Here is a 17,899-nt window from a genome sequence, read left to right on the forward strand (position 1 = left end):
TCATACTCTCTCTTCCTGTCTTGATCAGCTTGCTCCCCTCAAATCCAAATTAGTTACTTTCTCCCACTCTGCTCCATGGTACACCCCTGAACTCCACCTCATGAAAGCCCATAAACGACAGCTAGAACGTCTTGTCAAGAAAACAAACCTGACAGTTCACCGCCAAGCCTACTCCGACTTCCTCCAACAATACAAAGACGCCCTGAAATCTGCACGGTCCACTTTCTACTCTGACCTGATCAATACCAGCTCCAACAACCCCAAATCCCTCTTCTCAACTGTCAATAAACTCCTTGCCCCCCCGGACACAGTCTCAAACTCGTTCACCACTGACAAATGCAACCTATTCCTCTCTTTTTTTCATAACAAAATCATCTCCATCCACAGCAGCCTTGTCACCTCTCCCACTTCACTTGATCCCCCCTCTCCTCCACCAAACCCTCTGAACTTTCCCCCCCTGGCCCACTTCTCGCCCGTTTCCCCCCTGGACCTGCCCAAATTCATCACTGGAACTAAAAACTCCACATCCTGCCTGGATCCCATCCCCACTGCCCTCCTCAAAAACTGCCTCCCTGTTATCGCCCCCCTCATCTCTAACATCATCAACACTTCCCTCAGTACTGGCTGTGTCCCCTCACCCCTCAAGCTCGCCTCTGTCTCCCCCATCCTCAAAAAACCTGGTTTGGATCCAACCTCCCCTCACAACTTCCGGCCCATCTCCAATCTCCCCTTCATATCCAAAACATTAGAACGTGTCGTCGCTGCCCAGTTGAAAACTCACCTCACCTCCAACAACCTGTATGAAACCTTTCAATCCGGATTCCGCTCTCATCACAGCACTGAAACTGCTCTCCTCAAGGTCACCAATGATCTCCTCCTCTCCTCAGACTCTGGACAAGTCACCATCCTCATTCTTCTCGACCTCTCTGCAGCATTTGACACAATCAATCACTCCATCCTCCTGTCCCGCCTTCAATCCTCCATTAACATCACCGGCACCGCCCTCACCTGGTTCACATCATATCTCACTAATCGACAACAATTCATCAAGGTCAACAACTGCACATCACCCACCGCCCCCCTGTCCCATGGTGTCCCTCAAGGATCAGTACTTGGCCCCCTCCTCTTTATCCTGTACCTCCTCCCCCTCGGCAACATCATCCGCCGCCACAACCTACACTTCCATTGCTACGCCGACGATATCCAACTCTACATCTCCACCAACACCACCGCCACCACCACCCTCCCCTCTCTCTCCAGCTGCCTGGCCGACATTAAATCCTGGATGAGGAAAAATTTTCTCCTGCTAAACTGTGACAAGACTGATCTCATCCTTATCGGACCTAAATCACTCACACCATTTCCCCACCCCCCCATTACCATTGATAACACCACCCTATCTCCTTCTGCTCACATCCGCAACCTCGGTGTGATATTTGACAGCAACCTCACTTTTGAACCCCACATTAATCAGATCACCAAAACTGCCTATTTCCATCTCCGCAACGTCGCCCGTCTCCGCCCCTTCCTCTCCTTCTCAGCCGCTGAAACCCTCATTCATGCCTTCGTCACTTCCCGCCTTGACTACTGCAATAGCGTTCTCTTCGGCTCCACCTCCAAAGTTCTCAATAAACTTCAACTCATTCAAAACTCTGCTGCCCGACTCCTCACCCGAACCTGTTCTCACGACCATATCACACCCCTCCTGCGGAACCTCCATTGGCTCCCCATTTCACACCGCATCCAGTACAAACTGCTTCTCCTCACCTTCAAGTCCATCCATAATCTAGCCCCCTCTTACCTTACCGATTTGCTCCTCCCCTACACCCCCCCCAGGAATCTCCGTTCCTCCCACACAAACCTCCTTTCCATCCCGCACAGGACCAGCCGGCGACATTGGGGGGACAGAGCCTTCGCCATTGCCGCCCCCACACTCTGGAACTCACTCCCCCATGCCCTCCGTGACTGCACCAACCTCACCACATTTAAATCCCTTTTAAAGACTCACCTTTTTAGATCTGCTTTCCTTAAGTGATTCTGTATTTTATCTTGAACTTGTTTACTATCTACTGATTTTAATTATCTGTTTTGTTCTATCTTATTGTATTTTATGTACAGCGTCTTTGAGCTTTTGGAAAAGCGCTTTATAAATAAAATTTATTATTATTATTATTATTATTGAAGCCCAACCGACAACTTAACTAGATTTATCATTATTACCACTCCTCTTATCCTGGCATATATTCACAGTTTCTTTGTCTTGTTTTTTTTTTGTTGTAATCCCAATTTCCCTGCAGTCCTACTATATGTTACACAACCATTTTCTGCTTCAGGGATAACTTAAGTTTTTCTCCTCTCTGCTTTTCCTCAGAACATCGGCTGACAAACGCCTTAAACTGTGAAAGGCTTGGATCCAAGTAGAGAAAGCCTTTATATTACCAACAGCTGCATGAGGTGACTGGGGTTGTAAAATCACCAAATACTGCCACCAAGTATTCTCCACACAAATTAATTGAAAAGAAAACCAATTCTGTCTACTACTATGCTGCACTTTTGTCATGAAAACGTGTCACCTTTGTAAATTCAATGTCTATAAAGAAAGAAACTAAAAACCAAAGGTAAAACTGAGCCCCAGTTCTCAGAAGGACTAACTCAGCGAACGCACTTAAATGTAGATGAGAAACTATTCGTGTATACAATCAGATTTCTTCAAGAGAAAGCTAATTTCAGTTCAATCTATAGAGGTAACAGATGTCTCAAATTGGCTTCCTCCATTCTCACACTTCCTATATTGAGTGCATAAGTGCATTTACACTGGCAATTACAGCAACATACAGTGTGTTCTGAGAACTAAATGGTGTACTTAAAACCATCAAAAAGTTGAGTATGAAACTTTGGACACTTTCCACACTCAATGCTGGCCATCTTGGCTGCATAGCCAAAGGGGAGGAACCATCAACTAATTCTCAAACTTTTGAAAATGGCAGCTGATAAAGATGCAGCTGTTTCGGAGGGAAGATTTAAAACATCACCATACAAATACAAGTTACACATGTCTACACAAACACTCAATTTTTTTTCAAAATACTACTATTCTGTTGTTGGATAGAGACCATTGGTATGTTTATTGCCGTAACCAAACAGAAAACAGCAGGTGACTTTTTAATGTGGGGGACAAGACCTGACAACACTTCACCTGAGGGTCTGCATTAACCAGCAGTTCAAGTGGAGGAAGTAAATGAATCTAAGCCCTTTAATCTTTTATACAAGCTCTTTTACAGGGTGCCTCTGGAGAACAGAGAGGAAGCCGGACTATCTGTCTGTCAGAGCTGAGGATGAATGGGGGTGTCTGAGCAGAACCAGACATCAGAATTATGTCAATAAGCATTTCTTTTTGATTGAAAGGAGTGGTAACGTTGTGATGATGAAGAAAATTAAAGGTTGTTTTTAGGGTCTCAGAAGAGACAGACTTCTATTCTAAACAGGATTAATGAATAATCACCCAAATGTTATTTTTATTTTTATTCTATGCCATCGCGCTATAACTGAGGTTCATAAATATTGTAATATTTAGAGCAAACCACTACACCAAAGTATTAGAAAAAAACTAGATTTTAACAAAATCTTTTGTCAATAACACATCAGTGAAAAAGTGTGCTCCTTAAATATTTTGTGTGCAAAAATTCTAATTTGTAAGCTCCGTCGTACCTAAAGCTATCAGATAAATGCAGTAATGTGAAAAGTACATTATTTCCTACAGTAATACGGTGGAGTACAAGCAAAAGTACCTCCGATTTTAAAATAGGTATGATACTTGACTAAATATACTTCAGTTCTGGATGCTATGAACATTCCATCTACAAAACTGAGATTAATTCAACAAGCTGAAAGAAAAGTGCTAAAAGTAAAAGAAAAAAACTGAACACATTTACCTAGAAATCAGTTTCAAGGTGGGACTTTGGTACAGGAATAACCTCTGTAACAGTCTGAAGAACTGGAATAAATGAGATTTAAAATATTCACCTTCCTGTCACACTAACTCCATTCATCTTTACATCACATGGACATTAAATAGACACATTTGATATAAATCCTTCCGAACGTCCTCCCTTAATGTCTGATTAATCAAATGAAAAAATTCCTTCATTTTTAAACTTATCAACCATCTGTCTGACTCACTCTTTCTAAGAATCACACATTCTCTGGTGCTGGGCGTATGGCCTGTTGCCATGACCACATTTCCATACAGCATGGAGGGTAGAGAGACACAGAGAGAGAGAGAGAGAGAGAGAGACGTAGTTTTCCTCAGGCGAAGGACGAATCCCAGGCAACATTACAAGTGCAAAGACAGGCATCGCAAGTGGCTGAATACTCAATGACTTCACCTTGAGGGAAAGGCGGTGGGGGCCAAGAGAGAGGATGTTTGACCGTTCGGTTTGCCAGGAAAGGTCATTTGAGGCTGGAAGGGAGGAGGGAGGAGGAGGAGGGGGTGAACTACATTCTTAAAGGACTGCACCAGCTTTGTGAGAGTTTGGCCCATTTGTCACTTAACCCAGTGTGTGATGAGAGCGCTGCTGCTTCCAGTAGATAGCTCAGTGCAGCACACATGCTGACATTTTAGCATGCTGCAAAGCGAGTGCCCATTTGTGAACGACAAAATGCACTGTTCCACAAACAACTGGATTGCTTAATTCTGCCACATCTGTTGTAAATTTAGTTATTTCAGTTTTAGTATTAATCGAATTGAGCATGAGAGTTCATTGTCAAATCAAGGTCCACTTAACAGCTTAAATTCCCTCTCCGGCCATTCATTTAATCCCTAAAAACTCATCTTAATGTGTCAAAGTTCCGCGTTTGAAAGTTTTGCCCATCAAAATAATCCCTTCTTGCCTTAAAGTGGCTTAGATCAAACTCTACACAGTTGCCTACTATAGAATAAAAAGTCCACACCTCTCTCGACATCCACCCCTCACTGCAGCTAGAGCACATCAGCTCACCTACAACACTGCTCAAACACTGTAAAACTATTCTATGCTACACGATTGCGAGTTGTAATATGTGTTTGAATCAATTCTCAAGAATAAAAATTATAAGGAAAGTTCCACTCTGCAAGCTGACAGGATTGGCTCCTTCCGTTTGCCTTGTATGTAACAAAGGAAGTCTGAATTTCTGTTTTTGAGATTTTCATCACTTCGCTGCACTTTCAAGGTGGAAATGATCAGCCTTAGGATTGACTGCTTATTTCTCTCATGGTATGGCTATAGATGACAGAGGATATAGAAACCTCTGTTATGTGACAACAGGAGGATGCACAGCATATGAGGGGATGGACACAGATTTATACTGAAAAGACAGCAGAAGCTAATTTATCTTTAAAATTGCACTGCGACAACAGTTCAGTCTGGTTCAACTATTTTGCCAGACGATCCTGCGTTGGCATCTGTCCTTGACTCCTTTTAAAGAAAAGGGTGCATTTATATCACGCAGGGCTCAAATCAATCTGAAAGCAGCTAAAACTTGCTTCAGGTTTCAGTTACAGGTAGAAATGCATCGTTTTTTTCTCCCTGTACCACGCGTGATACCTAAACTCAAAAGAAACTAGATAATGCAGATTTGTCGCATCTGGCTGATAGCTGATCTACTTCATTGGGTCAGTATTTGCAGCAAACTGGCTGACTGGATTGGTGCATCTTTACAATAGCTGCACAGTAGTACAAGATGAAGAAAAGCTGCTACTCAGTCCATATGGAGAGCTGCAGTGATTAAATCTGAAGTGTATTTGTGGTGGTCTGTCAAACACATGCGAGATAGAGGACTGAAAAACCTATGAGAAACAGGCTCTACTAGTCAGAGGAGACTTCTATCATCATAAATTTAGAGGAAAACCAAACTTTAGAATTATTACACTTGCTAAAATGACGCTCATCCTGACATGCAGTGTTACGTAGGGTTGCCAGTTCCAGCTGGATGAAATAACTGTGTTCCTTTTATTCTTATCTTATGCTCAGGTCTTTTTTAAGAAAACAAAATGCAAAATTTCTCATTTCTAGTGGATACTGACCATCCCATTTGTTGGTTTAAATAACAAATATAGTCAATGATACTCCAATTGCAGCTAATTCTGTGAGTAATATGCTTAAAATAACTTTGCTACTGTTACGTTAAGACTGAGTTAGCACTTTAAATGGTCTTATTTCCCTTCTCAGCTACTATATAGATAGATAGATACTTGAATAGTCTCAACAGAGGATTTTTCCTCCTCTGAACAAATGTCTCTTGGCAGAAGGTGTTGTGTGCTGTATAGAATGTAGAGCCCTCAGAGGCAATTTTATGATACTGGGCAACAGAAATAAAAACTGATTTGACGACTTGATGAGAGTTAGAAATTATTCCGATTTGATGAGTGGATCCACTGCAGGATTCAAAATCAATAAATGCAAAAGAACTCGGTGACACGAGCAGTCTTCACACACACAATCACATCGCCTCCCTTTGCCTCTGTCATTCAGATTTGAGAATAGATGTAAAACCACTTGCTGAGCCATCGTTGGACCAACCTGACCTCCCCCTATGCTGTACCCCCTCACCGCTTTCTCACAGCAAGGACCACCATCACTACCCTGATGTCGCCCCTCAGCAGATCCTCATCACTCTGGCCCACCAGGGCCACATCGCACCACCTCGAATGTTTCGGCCTGCCATCTCCAGGGGCAACCCGAACCCCCCCCCCCCGGACAGACACAATCTGACAGGAAGGAAGGAGCTGCCGGGGAGGGCTGGAAGCACGGGAGACCTCTCGGAGAATAGAGGTGGCAGAAAAGAAGAAAGAGGCTCCGTACAGCATGACTGAGTGCTGAGAGAGATGTTAAGTTCACAGGAATGATTTGGAAATGGTTCACCAGTCAGCCTCGAGCTACAGCCATGTCTTATTAGCTATTAGTCGCTGACTCTGTGGGCCGCAGGGCAAACGTTTTAAAGCGGTGACAAAAGCCATAAGCTGCAAGACTTTGGCTATTAGTGTTTAGATGTGTGTGGGTGTGAGTCGATGTGCGTGCATGTGTGTCGTAGTCTGAGTGCCACAACCTGATTAGGCATAGCTGCTGTGAGTTTTAAAGGCTTACGCATCAGACGGGGGCCGGGGGGGGAGGGGGGGGCAGCAAACACAGCACTGGTCTGCACTCATTATATAGTTTGAGTCACTTCTTTAAGGAGCTGCTGAAAGGTTACTGCTGCTGCTATGGAGAAGTTGCACCTTCTGAAGTTATAGGAAATTGCAGCAACCTGAATAAACTGCATGACCTGCTGTCCCCACTGAGTGCCCATTGTATTAGCAACTACTTAAAAGTCACAGCAAGCTGGTTGAGTTTAAAACTAATAAACTGTAAAAATGGCACCCACCATGTGTCTGAATAAACATTTACAACAACACTTTGCAAGTTGGTATGAAACAGAAAAATTATACGATGAGTAATACGGATTAATGTGTAATACAGAATTATGATCAAATGAGAAAAGGTGATGGTGTTAAATCTACAGTATGCAATATATTCCAGAAGCATTTTTTGTTAATTTGGTCAAAGTCTTTCTACATCCTGAGGATAATCATTAAACCAAGTGCACTGATAAGAAAAAGAAAAAAATGTCACAGGTCCCGAAAAAGTCAGTCAAATCATTGCTTTCAGCCTGCATGGGATGACTGGATGGTCTCAATATATACCTGCCTAACTGCAGGCATTCCACTGACTGCACATCACGGGAGTATTTCTCAAGGCTAGACACACACACATTGCTAGAGCTAGCAGGTAGATAGCAGAAGAATGTCAGACGGAGTGCAGCCACACATTACAGCTCTCCCTAAACATGCACCATATTGCACTGCAAAGCTTGCCAGATGATTACATCCATTTGTGCATCTGTTTATCTTCCAGTAGTCTTTGTGGTCTAAAATCATCCTCCAGTTTCATTCACTTGGGTCTGCACCTCAGCTGTGCAGGTTGTGAACACGTGTCGTTTGTCTTATGCTCGTCAATATTGGCTTTAAATGAGACATTTTGCAAATGTATTGATTTACCCTATTTGTGTGATTTAAGACATGATGTAGTTTTAACCCTCTGAATCCCAAGCAGTTTTTGGCCATTTTTTGCTCCTGTGATTTTTTTAATGTACTGTGGGCTCAATTTCACTGCCCTCTAAAGTCAATCATGGCTAAAGTCGGAGAGAACCTGAGTACCATATGACACAGATATAATGTCATATTTTATTAAATTCACAGAAAAAAATCATTAAAAAGAATTATTTAATCAGTATATAGAATATTTTGTCCCACAGGTGTTACCAATAGTGGGCGAGGAAAATGAGGGCTCTGCCTGCGATAGATATTTCATTTGTTTCTATAGTTGTCTTCTATCTGCTCGGTGTAAACACAGCCTGCAGTTCAGCCAAAATTTTCCTGAATTTTTAGCATGTGACTGTTGGTTGTGGTTGAGTCACTAATGGATTTAAGGTTTGCACTGAGAAGCACAAAATTTTTTTGCTTTTGACCAAATCTGTTTAGAGATAAGGGTTTGCGTTTGGTAAATTGTTAAAATGAGACAAAGTTGAGCACAATTTTAGGTTTAGCTTGGTTATGGTTCCTGGTGGAAAAGCATACCACATAAAATGAGTTTAACGAGTAAATGGTAGAATTTTGCTCATTTTGCCTTTATTTTTAAGTGACAGATTCAGGTTCTTAAGTAAATGTAAAAACCTTTTTGTTTCACCTAGAACTGTAATATGTTAATATGGTAATATATACCATATTCTGTACTTACTGAAAACCTCTTTCTTCATACAAAATCCTTAATATGCAAACATATTTTGAGCAATTTATTTCCATTCTGCTCCTACTTTCTCCACTGGGTTTACTCAGTCAGAAAGATGCTATTCAAACTCCTGAAAATAAGATTTTGTCCTCTAACAAGAGAACTGTGATGTTCTGAAACGCAAGATTTTCTGGGTGTAAGCACATTCAGTGCTGCTGTTCATTATCAGTGGCTTTCTTGTATTGTAGTCCATGAACAGTATGTCATGTGGCTTTTGTTGGCTGACTTTAATTAGTCACACAGTGCAAAGCCAGGTGTATTTGAAGACTTAAATCCTGTCTTTGAAAACACTCACACATTCAGTGAGTGACATCTCTGTTCTTTAGAAACACGGTATCATTATCAGCTTTGACTTTGACCTCTTGTGCTTTGTTTTAGATCTGCAGTCTATAATTAAACTCACTCATGAAACTCGTGTCTCATTTCTTAAACATATCAATACTTAAGTGCAGGACAGTGCCAAGGCTACAATTCCTACTCTGCTCATTCACTATGGATGTAAACATGCTGGTATTCTTTCATTTCAGAACCAGTGAGCTACAGAATGGCCCCTACACTCTGGTAAATGTCCAAATACTTTACACATTGCTTTCGATATTTGTGAAGGATCCCACTGCTAAATCAGGAGGCACCATATCTGAATCCTAAACTTTAACAACAGCATGCACTGCATCTCCAAAGTGACAGTGTCTGCTTTCTTTTTTATAACAGGCCAGTGCAGGCTTTCCACAGTCTTCATGTTGTCATCATAATTAAGTCACAGCCACAGTTAGGCTTTATATGGAATATAGTATCCTTAAACCACTTACATGCTACGGGCTATGGGCTATCAAACAGCTACATCTGAGCTTACATTTATTGGTTAGATGTTGGTAAGTCTGGCTGTAAAGACGAGAGTCCACCTAGAATGTAGGTTTGTGAGAAAAATTTGTCCGAAGGCCTCATGGTATTTTGTGTTTATGTAAAACTGCATTAATATTTAAAATCCTAGTGAGTTTAAATGCACTAATTGTACAGTAACTGCTACTGCGCTTGAGCAATAATGTCTCAATCAGTTCTCATTTGGTATTGTATCATTATTAGCTTCCATTGAGAGACTTGCAGGTTAAATTTGGTGAACTTTTTTTCAGTTTTACCTGTGATAGTCTCAGATTACTTCTGCGTTTGTCCATTTGATGCTGAATTTAACTTCTATCCTGCCACATGCCAGACAGAAATGTTAAATTTTTACTCTACTGCCCTGGTTTGACAAAGATAGGATTATTAGCCTATAGCTTAACCCACCCGAGAGAATATGCACCCTAATGGTCAAAACTCTTGGAACACCTTCATTTTCCAGCTTTGTTGTCATTTAAACTGGACGAGAATCATCTAAAATGGAACAAAGGTAAACTGCCAGAGTTTAAGTAATTAAAAACAGAAACATTATGCAAATTTCAAAAAAGATTTTTTCAGAGGAGAAGTAATGGAATAACAACTTACAACTTTTCTTCAGAAATGGAACTGAGTTACACCTTGAAAGCTGCTGCAAACAAACAATTCCTACAGGTGTCTCGACTTTAGCTGATGACATACAAAGCAAGCAGAGCTGGAACAGACTGTGTTACAAGACCCCCTGAACCCAAGAGCTTCAGTCGAAAGCAACTGGACTTCTTTTTGATTCTTGAAAATGTTTTGTCCATCGTCCAAGAGGCTTTCTCAGTTTTCAGTGAACCTCAGTTCTCAGTAAACCGAATCAGCCTCTTGGAGGAGAGATGAAACATATCTAAGAATCCAAAAAAAGTCAATATGCTTTCTTTTGAAGGATTTAGCATTAAAATGACCTGGATGACTGACAATCTTCACCCTCTGAGCACTGTTTTGACAGTAATATATTGCATAAAGTAGCATATTGATATAATAATAGTAACGAAAGGGCAATTAACAAAGAAATACAGAAGAAGAACCTGCAGGTTATGTCAGAACTATCATAAAAGAAAAGAACAAGGCCAGAACAGTCTCCAGAATGAAACCATCTTCAGCTGGGTTGGAACTAGACAGAAGGGTTAAGGCAAAGCAACCAACAAGTGCAAGACATTTGTGGAAACTTTGGCAACAATGCTGGTGAGACCTTTGTGAGCAGTATTTAATTTCCAGTGCATAAACAATGGCAAGGGAGTGTTCAGCTGATAGCTGCAAAAGTAGCTGCTTTAATGAGTCCAAATTTAGATTAAATTGTGTTGCCTTTTTTTATTCTGTGCTTAATTTCAGATTACACTGGGGCATTAAACTTCATACATTTTAATAAAAACTTTGAAAATGGAAGTGTTCTAAAACTTCAAACCAGAAGTGGATCTACTATAACCTAAATATCAGTTCAAATCAATTTGGAAAAATATTTCCAAATTTCCCAAAACCAGCTGCAACTTAAAGATGCTGCTTAGTGAAAACCAAATAATATAACATTTAGAAATATGATATCACACATATTTTTACACTCCTTGTATTAGAGTATCTTCATTCTGGTGTCATTATTTTTTAGATATCGCATCTCAATCCACCCTTGTCCATGTGTTATCACTGTGGGAATATATTCTGGTTCTGCAGCAGGTGACAACTGATGCTGTCAACGCGATACTTTATATCTGCACATACAGCTTAATCACGCATGAAAATGATCTAAGACGTGTAAATGTCTCAAAAATGTTACCAGTTAATTGATGTGTAAAAGACGCTTAGATGCTCTTGCAGCCCTTTCCGGGATAGAAATGCCTGCACAGTTTGGCAAAAGGGGTGAAACTTAATCTTGATAAATAACACCATTAGAAATCGAAGACATAAAAGCATGATTTCGCAGTCATAATCTGCCCTAATGGAATAAATTAGACAGACTTACTTCATTTTCAACAACTCTAGGTGTCGTTTTGCAGAAGTTGCGTCTCGCTGTCTTCCAGCTGCAGCCTCCGGACAGGTGCAGCTCTTATTGTCTGTTTTCCGAACAAGAATTTCCTCCAGCAGCGTCTCGGGGCTGAAGCGACAGATCGCTTCTCGATCAGCTGGAGAGGAACAGAGGCTTTGACTTGTATCCTTCCCGATCGCCGAGATGAGAGGAGGTGAAGACAGGAGAAACTGGGATGGAAGCGGTGTTAAAAGACCAAGAACTCCCCTTCACTCCTCCTCCATCTCCTCCTCCTCCTTCCTGGAAAATCATAATCCCTGCTGAGAGCAGAACAAATGATTAATGAGGGTGCTAATCAATGATTTTTTTGATGTCTTGTCAGTAAACAAGAGCTCGTGGGAGGTTCCCATATTATGATTTCATATAATGAGGTATGTTGTGTATTGTCCTTGAGCTATCCTATTTTAGGCAAATAATAAATGAAGGTTAAAGCTGCAGTAACTAACTTTTATGGCCACTAGGTTAGCAGAAACTGTTTCAAAAAAATAAAACTCTGAAAGGTCATGAGCTTTTAAAAATTCTATCCATCCATTCACCCAGTTTCTTCCATTTTGTGGTGGGAGCAGGCTAAGCAGGGCATTCTAGATGTCCCTCTTCCCAGCAACATTTTCCAGCTCCTCATGGGGGATCCCAAGGTGTTCCCAGGCCAGATGAGATATGCATACTCCAGCAAGTTCTGGGTCTAACCTGGGGTCTTCTCCCAGTTGGTAATGCTCTGAACACCTCCAATGGAAAGCACCCAGAAGGCATCCTAATCAGATACCCAAACCACTGTAGCTGGCTCCTTTTGAGGAGATTGTACTTCGATCTTCCTGCGGATGTCCAAACTTACCCGATCTCAAAAGCCAAGTCACTGTCAGAAGCCACTCTTATCTGCAATCTCATTCATTCAGTCATTACCCAGAACTCTTGAGCAACTGGTAAATTTTGAAGTCTTCACCATGACGGTCAGGTGCAACACCCACATTACTGCTGATATGCCCCAATCCATCTTTCCATTCAAGGCTCCATTTCCCCAGCACTTGTGAACAAGTTTCCAAGATACTTAAACGTCCTCACTTGAGGCAGCAATCCACCTCTTTCCAGTAAATCTAAAACATCACCATCTTATTACAGTGGAGGGCTTGATGTGTCTCTGTGATTCTAGGGCTGTTGGTTGGCAATGGCCCCTGATGGCATGTCCTGTCCCAAACTGGTTCTAGAAGTGAGGCCAGACAAAAAGCAATTTAAAGACTCTATGAATTGATAAAGATGGGAGTTTTGATGCCTTGCCTTAAACAGAGACCATGACCACTTCCTGTAGCCAGGTCCAGGAGGAGAGCTTGCCGTTAAACATGTGGTGGCAGAGCCCTCATCCACAGGGCTCATCCAGGCACAGCCTGGGTCACCAAGAGTCACCATTCAGTGGTTTCACCACTCCCTGGGATAGGTGTAAGGGTCAAATGAAACCGGGCAACAGGCAAGGGTGGACATCAAAGCATGCTGACCCCTGGCATGGTAGCGGTAAGGACATTGAAGGTCACAGACTTTAAAAAATCACATCAGTTGCTAATTTATACCTTCAACAGACCAAACATCTGAATTCACCTGAAAGCACATTAGAGAAAGAAAAAATGACAAGTTTTCTGCTTTATCAATAGCTAGCATCATAGTATTGGTGTCTCATAAGATCTCAAAACAGCACCAGTCAATACAATCATAACATAACAAGCTCTTGCTTTGGCTTCCTGATTTGGCTAACTTTTATTTCCTCTTTCATTTGATGCTTTGGATACGGACTGATTATAATGACGAAAATCAGATATTGTTCCAATTTTGACATCAACATTTGAACTATGAATACACTTATTAGTACCCTGAGTCAACCCAGCTATACTACAACAACTTACAACATCAGTTTCTATGGCTACAGGCCAAGAATGTCAAAACTAACAAATCATTATTCCTGTAATTAAGAGATATTCCTTTAATGAATGTATTGTACTCCCATAGGTCTCCACCAAACTAGAGAAAAATATCTGGCACTTGCTCAAAAATAAAAGTCTACCATGCCAGGGATCAGCATGCTTAGGTGCTGTCATTTGCCTGCTGTCCAGCTTGGGCCCACTGACTACAGGGTGTAGTCTGGGCAGTGACTCCATGTTGTTTTATCAGATTGTGCTCAGCCAAGTTCCATGGATCATGCTTGGCCACCAGACACTTGCCGGTGATCTCCCCTCCTGGGCCTGGCTCCAGAAGGGGGCCCCAGTTTCCCTATTCAGGGCAAGGTGCTGCAGTTCCTTTTCCGCAAATTTATTGAAGCCTTTGAATCATTCGTTGTCTGGCCAATCCCCAAGGACCAATTTGCCTCAAGAGACCTTACCCGGGGCTATTGCCCCTGAAAAGACAACTCCCAGGATCACAGGGACACACAAACCCCTCCACCATACTAAGGTGGCGATTCTACCATCTTCATTAGGTCTCTTAAGTTTTGGTAGTGTACCATGGGTTATCTCTGAAAACGATTTCTGTGAAAATGAGAATGATGAGAGTAGTGACAATGAACAATACGCTAATATGCCAGAAATTGTAAGAGAATGAATACCTAAATACCTGCTCAGATCAATAATATTGGTGCCACTAAATGGAACTTCTGTGATCAAATATTCAACATGGGAGGTTCAGCATATTATCCATTTGGCATGCACAGGCTAAGGCCATGAGATGACTGTTGCATGAAAAATTAAATTTTGAGAATTATCAATGATTTTTTTTTTTTAAAAAAACACATTTAAATCAGTTTAAATGTAACATGGAAATGGAAAATGACAGTAGGTTCTAATTACTCCAGTTGGTTGTGACATTTTATAACAGCAACTTTACAAGGTGTGAACTCAGAAAATGTCCACATGAAAATAATTCATGGGTCATGCAAGTTGACTCTTTCCCACTTGAAGGCTCTGGGGGTTTATCATTGTGACTGACCTATTTCTCCTTACATATTGATGAGTGGGGCTTTAAAGAAAAATTTCTATGAGACCTATTAATCTTGCAGAGGAGCTGCAGTCGAGGACATCATTAATAGACATCTCAATCTATTGTTGGGTACCTGTGTCCACTGCACACCTTAAATTAAGGGGAGAATTAGAGTTGCAGCTCTTTTAGTCACGCTTTCTCCTACTGTTGCTATGCATTTTTAAACATGTTTTTATTTTATAGTCTTGAAACCTTGGTCCTAATAATAAACAGTTGTTTGTTCTAGAGATTTACCTCTGGACAGCTTTCATACATGGCAGTATATAAGAGCCTCTATGCTTCTATTTGCTGATCCTGCGACCACCCCACACCGTGCCCACTGTATGTTCCGTACATATAAGGTTAACAAGCACCCTGCAAAATGGACAAATTCCTGATCGCTTGGCAGTAAATAATAAAAACCGAATTATTCACATAGAGCTGATGCTGGGCCATGACTAATATGTTCAGTGTGTGTTGTGTGTATGGAAAGGGTACCGGTAATCTGCAGAGTCTAGCTCCCAATAACTTGACCCCGGGGGCAATAAATCCCATAAAATCCATAGTGTATTGCCTAATGAGACCAGCAGTGCTCTTTCATGTATTTTAAGACATTATTAATACAGCAGGTGATCATTTAATCTTCTTTAATTTCAAATTTCGAGAATAGTATTTAAAATCAATCCTGTGGAAGAGCATTTATTGAAAGCCTAAATGACTAAAAGAATCAGCAAGCCAAACGATTATTTTCATTTGTTATTTAGCCTCACATATGGAGGAGGAAAACTTGCTTTTAAGATACGAAACTCAGCACAGCCACAGAACAAAATCCAAAGCCTCTTTTGGCTTTTAATCTCTGGCTTTCATTTACAGAGCTAATAACAGGGAATAGAATCTAATTATTCACTTTACTGCCCCGACACAAAGAGATTAGAAGGGGATAAAGAGTTTGCGATAATCTAGACTAGAGAATGGATTAAATCGCATTTTTTCCCCAACCCTGTCTGCAACTCAAAGGCCAAGGAAGTCCAGGGTTACTTAGTGTGTGAAGGGCTTCACATGATGCCTAAAGGTCTTGGACGCACTTCATTTGAAGCAGCCAAATTGGAAAAATCTGAGTTTTTGTACTTTTTCAAAACTTTTTGAAAATGAATAAATATATGAAAATCGATTGATTCGATGGACGTGTAAGCCCCAACATTTTCTGTCTTCAAGGTGTCCTTCTGCATTGTTCAGCCCACTGCACATGCTCCAACAAACTGCACCAATTTGGTCCACTGACTTTACCACACACAAACAAAAACTGTTTTTCTAAGCTTTACAGATAAAAACATTCATGGTTTAAACATTCATTGAACAGTACAGTAAGATTAATAATTAATCATGTTTACATTTGGAGGTGTCGTATTAGCGGTTTTACAGACATCTATTTCATAATTGTGGTCTTTTTGGGTCACTGCAAACCCCAAAGCGACCATTAGCAAAACTGCCAGCTGAAAAGCCAAAACAATGAGCTGACAGATGCTAAAACGCCCTGTAGAACCAATGGGGACCTGCAGAGTTGGGGGATAATTCTCTGTGGGTTTGTCATTTTAAGCAACCATGTTCACATTATGCAGAGATTTGGTGCACTGTCAATTTAAAAATATGATTAGGGCCATTGAAAGAGACTAGATGTTAGCAGGAGGTTATAAATCAGTGTTGTGATTGCTGAGATTTCAAAACATGACTGCACGCTGTTTTGGGATGTATTTGTTTTTTGTGCTGGAGAATCATTGCAAGTTAGTGCCTCCTGCAATGTTTGGTGCATTTCTACCTCTTTGATGACATTCCCTTGCCAGCAGTTGTGTCTGGTGTGGCTTTTTCTGGAAGGATGGCATGCTGTATAATTAATGTGCTGGTGTTGAACTCACCGCAGGGAAACAGTGCTGATGTGCTCACCTTTAAGGACAAACAGTTGCCAGAGGAGACATAAAGTGGAGCAGCGTGAGACTGTGGAAAAATGGCATGTTTACACCAGCTTAGGACACAAGTCTGTCCACGGTGCCAAGTCTGAGGAGAAGGAACTCAGTGATGGAGCCGATGATGAGTTCTGTGGAGGGGTTGGTCTGGGACACTGAAATTAACACCAGATAACTTCAGTTGTCAAATCAAATATCTGTTCCTCGCCTCTTGTGTCAAAATAATTTTGAAAGTGGTAGTTGAGGCTTGAGACGGGATGAGATGCAACACTTAACAAAGGTCTTGTAAGCGGACAACAGATTGACTGAAATATTCTGATATTAGGGGAAAAATTATTCCTGAGCTTTGATATCAAAAATAACAATGCTTCAGAGACAGAAATGCTGATTGGTTAGATCACCACTTTAGTTTAGGCAAAAGGAAATATCAACAGCCTATGGATGAATTGCCTTGAAATTTAGTACATATATTCACGGTCCCTAGAGGATGAAGCATGCTGACCCCTACTAACTTGTCCTGTAACACCACCAAGTTAATATTGCAATACATTAATAATTGGTGGATGAATTATCCATAAAATCTTGTATACATGGTCGCAAGAGGATAAACCCTAATGACAAGTGGTACTTCTCTGACTGTGAAATATTATTTAACATCAATGACCACTGATATTTTTCTGATGAACTGAAAATTCTGTTTGTACTACACTATGGCTTTTGACTAACTACATACAAAACCAATGTCATCACTGCCCCAACTCTATTTGTACTCAACGGCTAATGTTAGCATGCTAACACAGTGACCTATGATGGTAAACAATATACCTGCTAAACATGACATTCCCATTGCTAGTGACATCTGCATTTAGCTCATAGTACCATGCTGCCAAAGCACAACCTTGTTACTTCAAAGCCCTTCTTTTAATTAAAAAGTTCTCAAATGCTGTATGCTGTCGGAACAAATTCTGTTTTATAAAACTTCAGTACAAAAATTAAATTTAGTTTCAATACTCACTACTATGTGGATTTTTTTCCCCCATAATCAAGTCTAAGAATCAACAAGCAAAATTTGCTGTATATTAACAACGATAATGTAGTAAGTTTTCTTTTCTTTCTTATTTTATTGTGACAGCTATGTGCAGCCT

General features: G+C 40.9%; 1 protein-coding gene across 4 annotated transcripts in view; it reads right to left on the minus strand.

Annotated features, from left to right (window-relative positions):
* The window catches only part of bcan (brevican), a 31,775-nt gene extending 19,774 nt beyond the window's left edge, over positions 1 to 12,001 (minus strand). Inside the window, exon 1 of one of the 4 annotated variants that reach the window (XR_004848815.2) lies at positions 11,737 to 11,988. Coding sequence is in view for 3 of the 4 variants with exons in the window: in XM_023288369.3 (XP_023144137.2) it covers positions 11,737 to 11,741 (5 nt within the window). In the remaining variant the exon portion in view is untranslated. Of the gene's footprint in view, positions 1 to 11,736 lie in introns of all 4 variants that reach the window. The other 3 variants (XM_023288369.3, XM_035956401.2, XM_023288370.3) reach the window with 3 other exon arrangements.
* Positions 12,002 to 17,899: the final 5,898 nt, after the last annotated feature.

The sequence above is a fragment of the Amphiprion ocellaris genome, chromosome 9, assembly GCF_022539595.1.
Source record: "Amphiprion ocellaris isolate individual 3 ecotype Okinawa chromosome 9, ASM2253959v1, whole genome shotgun sequence".
NCBI lineage: Eukaryota > Metazoa > Chordata > Actinopteri > Pomacentridae > Amphiprion > Amphiprion ocellaris.